General features: G+C 42.4%; 1 protein-coding gene across 3 annotated transcripts in view; it reads left to right on the top strand.

Annotated features, from left to right (window-relative positions):
* Nucleotides 1–505: 505 nt before the first annotated feature.
* LOC148014983 (uncharacterized) overlaps nucleotides 506–6,000 on the top strand; it is a 68,730-nt gene continuing 63,235 nt past the window's right edge. For 2 of the 3 annotated variants that reach the window (XM_087665662.1, XM_087665661.1), the window contains exons 1-6: nucleotides 506–871; nucleotides 1,254–1,716; nucleotides 2,053–2,192; nucleotides 2,288–2,478; nucleotides 2,612–2,789; nucleotides 3,047–3,310. In XM_087665662.1, the coding sequence (XP_087521788.1) occupies nucleotides 1,311–1,716; nucleotides 2,053–2,192; nucleotides 2,288–2,478; nucleotides 2,612–2,789; nucleotides 3,047–3,310 (1,179 nt within the window). In that variant the 5' untranslated portion in view covers nucleotides 506–871; nucleotides 1,254–1,310. Of the gene's footprint in view, nucleotides 872–1,253; nucleotides 1,717–2,052; nucleotides 2,193–2,287; nucleotides 2,479–2,611; nucleotides 2,790–3,046; nucleotides 3,311–6,000 lie in introns of those variants that run through there. The other variant, XM_087665663.1, reaches the window with a different exon arrangement.

The raw sequence follows: 6,000 nt of genomic DNA, 5'->3' as shown, positions 1-6,000 counted from the left end.
ATTATATAGTAGATGATATGTACAACCTCCATACCTTCTTAAATATTAGTGGTATGTCCCCTTGGAACAGAAACATTTTCACTCAGAAAAGGTGAGTGTGGTAGGCTTGAGGGTTTTGAGCCCGTGGGCATAGCGAATAAGGTCTTTCCATATTTGCACTAATCATGTTAGACCTCCACTTGTTTGTGCATAGCCCTTGCTCGATTCCTTGTGTGAAAAAGAGTGGAGATTTCTTCCGTTCACTGTAGTGTGAAGCCCGTGCGATGCAAACTACCTTTGTTATGCATTTAAGAGAAAGAGGAGGCTTAAGGGACCTAGGCACACACTATAAAGCTTTTGATTATTAAAACACGCTACAAACTGCCTGCGCGAAGGTCTGACCTAAAACAAAATTCAGGATAATTAATTAAAATCGAGGAGAACAAAAAAAAAAAAAAAAACACGAAAAAAAGCGCACCAAACGGATGGGAGCTTCCAAGGCCCATTTCCTTTGTATTTTTGTTGGCTCCTTCCATTGTGTGTGTTGCAACAACAAACAAATTCACTCCTCACTAACAGAAGAAGCAGCTTTCCAGGCAAGGCTGTTTGCCAGGTAAAAACACAGGAACAGGAGGACGACGAGGAAGAGGAGGAGTTGGCGCTGACCGTAGCAATCACGACAACCTCGTTGGTCGCGCAGCTCCCCGCAGCACAGCGTCACAGGAGAGGGCAGGCGATTCCTTCCTTACCGGCAGAGTCAAGCACTCCCCTGGTTCCACCCTCAGTCGGGTGCTTCAGAGGCTTCTGGCGATCAACATGCCTAATCCTCCTCGAGGAAGCTAGAAACATCATCTGCTGCTCCTGTCACCGTCCCCTGCGTCGCCCTTCCGGTGTAAGTTCCCCGTCCCGGGCTTTCATGATTTGAAGGAAAGCTGAAATACGACAGTTGTTCAGGCCAGGATTGCAGATTTCAGACATGATTTCGGCAAAAAATCCCTCAAATTCCTAGGAAATTTTATGCAGATACAACGTTGGACCGTTCCTTTTCAAATGCTCGAGCAGAAAGCTTTTTTATTTGAACCACTGTTTTTTGCCGATACTGTGAATACCTCTTTACGTAATTTGTGTTTCTCCCGTCATCAGTTGACAGAAGTAGTTCTCCATTTCTTATGCACCTTTATTACCATGAAGATTTGTTGTATTGATTGGTTGCACATTTTGTTTGACACTCCGATGAGAATTTGAGAATCAATGAATTTCTGATGTTGACACAGGCACAAAGCAATTCTGCATTTGATTCATCAGCAACAGTGCCCTTCTGATACTAAAGCATGAGTCAGCCACAAATGCAGCACAGGTCTGCCATTATGAACGGAGCTAGCCGGCGTCGGTCAGATAGAGATCTCGGGAATCGGGCCGAGAATTTTGTAACAGAGTATCAAAACTACAAGCCTTTTCATCCTGTCAGGTCTGGGACTGAAGCTTCCACACAGCATGGCCATCAAAATCTCAACTCCACAAGTGATTATGCAGAACATGTCGGTGTTAGCAGGCTTGTTGGAGACCAGGATGAAATATTTTTGCAGAGAGGAAGCAAAAGTGGTGGCCTTGGACCTTTGAATGAACGCCTAATATATATGACAGCCTGCTTAATCGGCCAGCCTGTTGAAGTTCAGGTGAAAAATGGGTCCATCTACTCAGGCGTCTTTCACACAGCAAATGCTGAAAAAGACTACGGTTTGTCTTTAATGCCATTCCTTGGTCAGTACAGGAGAAGATTAATTGTTTAACTGGAAAATTCAATACCAGTTTGCATTTGACATTGAAGCTTGAGTTTGTTGGGCCGTGCCACTGCACACTTTTCCAGCTAATATATGAGACAAACTAGTGTGTTTTGTTAAGGAAAATTCAGGCTGATTGCTGAGGCTCAGTGATATGTTCACAGTTAAGTCAGGGAGCAATTATTAGCAAGCCAACTTTGCTTGAGCTAGAAAGATTTTGTTTTTTGCATTCCACTGCTTTGTCATGCATGAATATGCGACACTGGGACGATCTCATGCCTATTTGACACAGGTGTGGTGCTAAAGATGGCTCGCCTTGTTAAAGATGGTTCAATAAAAGGGGTTAGGACTGATGTAGTCAAAGATCTAATAAGGAGACCTGTAAAGACTTTTATCATCCATGCAAAAGATCTTGTGCAAATTATTGCAAAGGTACATCCACCGCTGTTCATCATCAAGCTTTGGCATGTGTACAAAGCAGTACAATGCATTCAAGTGATGTTCTTTTTACTTGTTTTCTTTCACAGGATGTCCCTTTAAGTGGAGATAGCTCACAGAATGGCCGGTCTCGTGAAAACCGAACAGAGTTACTCACAGATTCTTTCCTATCTCAAGGACGCCATTCGGAATTGGAACGAGAGCTCAAGCCTTGGACTCCAGATAAGGATGATCCTAAAGATTTAGGTCTGGATTCGACATTTCAAAACATATGGAATAGGTAATCGTATCTACCAGGTTGAGGTTGGCAAAGATTTGTCATACGAATGATGCCAAAGCGTGAAAAGAAAGTTTGTTATGAATGGTACTATTTCTCACATATTCTTTTAACCATTTTGCTTGTAAATTTTCAGAAATTGGGATCAATTTGAAATCAATAAGAATTTGTTTGGGGTTGAGAGCACGTTTGATGAAGAAATCTACACCACCAAATTAGAAAAGGGCCCACAAACAAGGGAATTGGAGAGAGAAGCACGGAGGATTGCGCGTGAAATCGAAGGCCTCAGCTCCAAAAACCTTCATGTTGCTGAGGTGATACTATTTCAGACATGTCTTTTTCATTAGCTTAAGGTAGCATTTGGAGGGCATTTGACTTTCACTCTTTTCCAGTTTTTGAGTTTGATACAATGTCAAGTCAACAAGGCAGCTCTTTCATATTCATGAAGGTGTTATGCATTGCGACATTTAATCATTGTGTTTTGGGTGTATTTAATCAGAGCAAGGAACCTTTAAATGCTCTTGAGTGTGGCACAAGGCTCTCAAGCAGACTTTTGTTTCTGTAACTTCAGGAGCGAGGCATGCATCTAAGTTCTGATCTGGATGTCATGGATGAAGAGAGTAGATTTTCATCTGTTCTACGGAGCAGCAAACTGGACTTGGGTGAAGAAACCGAGGACACAAACATTGATGTGCACAACAATGAAACATTTGGAAGTTCTTATGACGAAATTGATGCTAGTCGAGTTGGTTCAACTGAGGATGAGCCTGGCATGAAAAGCACAAATGAGTTGGATGGTAGATCAAGCAGGTCATTATCTTCTGAGTTGAATGAGGTATCTGCATCTTTGATCTTGCTCCTTCTCCTTTGCACGTGTAAGATCAAATTCTGTTTGGTTGATTCATTATTGTGTCATTTATTTTCCCAAATGGGGCTTCTACTAACTTGGAAGATATAAGATGCAATTTTGTTTCAAGGGGGTGAGCTCACCTTATATAGACGAAGGTCCCAACGAGTTTTATCTGGGTTGGCAGATGAGGAGTTTCCCTGTGGATTTGAAATCTTGTCGTACTTCTCACCTTTCCTACAATCCTTCCAAATCCAAATTTTGAAATAGTGGGAAGTTCAACTGTGCATCAATGGTTGTTCTATCATGGAACCTTCCTAAACCTAGGGTCATTCTCCATGCTACTTCCAGTCTGGAGGATCAAATACTTCTTCACAATCAGTTGCTCAATAAGACTTAAGGATTTCTTGTGTGAAAAATATAAGTGGGTTGGGTGCTATCAGATTCTGGAATGCAGTAATATAGCAGTACCGCTTATCCCCATGCTTTCCTGCATAGCATTTGAACATTCTTGAGGATCCCTGCATATCAGCCTAGTTAATGACAAATGGTCTTTACAAAATGTTGTGTGTGTTCATTGATTTCACCTTCCATGTTTGTTGGGCATCAATTTCATTGCACAGCTCCGAATTGTGTCACAATTTATAAGATCTGTGCTTCAAACAAGCCAACCATGCAAGAGTCTCTTGTGAGTTTAGACAACATGCTAGGGTTCCAATCTGAGGTTTTTGTAAACCTGTGGAATAGAAGGCTATGCAACATAAACAATGTTGGCCAACCTGAGCTGTCACCAAACAGGCATAGAAGGTCAATTCTATTCTTTTTGTCTAGGTGTGTTGTGAACTATCTTGGAAACCAGGATCAGATTAGTGATTGCATCATAACTTGAAGAAAAGAGATTGTGGGACATAGAAGCGACCTTTATGAATTCAATGCTGGAATCTGTAAATCCAGGAAAAACATTATATAGAATTTGTGCACTCCAAATTGCAGTTGAAGGCACCTTCCTAGGAGATTGTGAGGTGGTAGTCTCACATTTGGTCAATGCTTGGCCCTTGATGTATTGGATGACGAGAGTTGTTGACATTAGGGTTATCTCCTCCTATCTTCTAGCCACTGATATTGGCTAGCAACTTTTTATATGGTTGGCAAGGTGATTTTGTGCTGCCTGGTCTGTGCCAAGTTTTCTTTTAGTAGATGCACGTCTTCAATGGTGTGACCATTACCTATTGATCATGTTTGAACTTTTGACATGGTTCAGCGGACAGGTTGTGATGGAAACATTCTTGTGATAGAATATGAGATCTGTTATGTCTTTATGTGAAACTCATGTTTCATATGATGGGTTTGATAGCTACATTCATATGGAAGGAATGCAGATTTTGTTAGCATTGCATATATTTTGTGCTGGTCATCTTGTGATTGTGAGCTTTGTTAGAGTTTGATAGAGACAATGGAGCTTTGACAGCCCTTGCATTCGGGTTTCCAGTGTGTCATTTTTGTTCTGAGTGTGTTCACACTGCTTTCGGTGATCTGGATCGAGGCTGCATTTTCATTGGAGGCGGCAGCATTTATGATGGGGCAGCCAGTTTCACAGGTTGCTGCATTATATGCAGGTGCATGGATCAGGTTGGCTAGAATTGGGGGTTTTTTGCTATGAATAGCAGCCCCCCTGGCTGCTGGCCACTATTCTGCCTGCTACTTGTTAGCAGATATGCCAGCTCATGTGCGAGTCTATGCATGCAGAGGCTGGGGACATTATTTAGGATATTTTAGGTTTTGGTCATATTTAGCATTTATTGCTGGCCGACCTGATCATGTTGAGGACATGTTTTTGTCCTATATATTCAGGCTCCTCCTCCTCACTCAGTGACTCACCTGCCATCATAGGTGGAGACTCCGGGGAGAGAGGAGCCAGTGCTGGTGCCCATGCAGCCAGTGACTCATTGTTGTATGCAACTGTCTCGTGTTGGATATCTGGATTCCATTTCCCGAACATACATCTGAGTTCTCATTTGTATTGTGCTCTTCAGTGTTCTTTCTTTCCCTTTCTCTTTTGTCTTGTGTTTTAGCAGTTTATTACAGCACATGTTTACGCGTCCATTGCTGCTCCACTTCTGACACTACTAGCCTTCTCTTTGTATTCAGACTTTCATTCTCTCTCATCAGCCTGATTGGGTGCCCTCATTGATGCGTATCAGTTGTGTGCAGAGACTGACCAATGTAACCTTGTATTCAGCCTTCATTTTCAGATCAGTTTAGTGTGTTCCTTCTATTCTCTATGTTCGTTGCAGTCTCTCTTCCCTTCTCTCCTTGTTGTGTTTCTCTTCTTTTGCACACTGTCACATGGTATAATCACCAAATGAGAGGACCCGGAGCATCTTTGAAGAGGAGACCACTCTGTTTGCTGTTTTGTGTGCAGGAAACTTGTGTTTACAGCTCCTTAAGGCTAGGCAATTGAACACCAAAACGAAACCTTTCTCATGAAAAATTGATTGTTTTTGGCAAAGACGAGCCATGTACAGGCTGTGTGCTGCAAAATGCAGCCTTTGTAGCCGATCTCTTCCTCATCCGGAGGAGCCCTATTGCATCATTGGACATCTGGATGAGTGCTAGTAGCATTGGTCATAGTAGTGGCCCCAGTGGTATCACCACTGCATTTGCGTTTAACATGCGTC

The sequence above is a fragment of the Lygodium microphyllum genome, chromosome 24, assembly GCF_053477565.2.
Source record: "Lygodium microphyllum isolate KBCC chromosome 24, Lygodium_microphyllum_v1.1.10, whole genome shotgun sequence".
In the NCBI taxonomy this organism is placed as follows: Eukaryota; Viridiplantae; Streptophyta; class Polypodiopsida; order Schizaeales; family Lygodiaceae; genus Lygodium; species Lygodium microphyllum.
The sequence above is the reverse complement of the archived record's forward strand: the minus strand, read 5'-3'. Positions and strand labels throughout refer to the sequence as shown.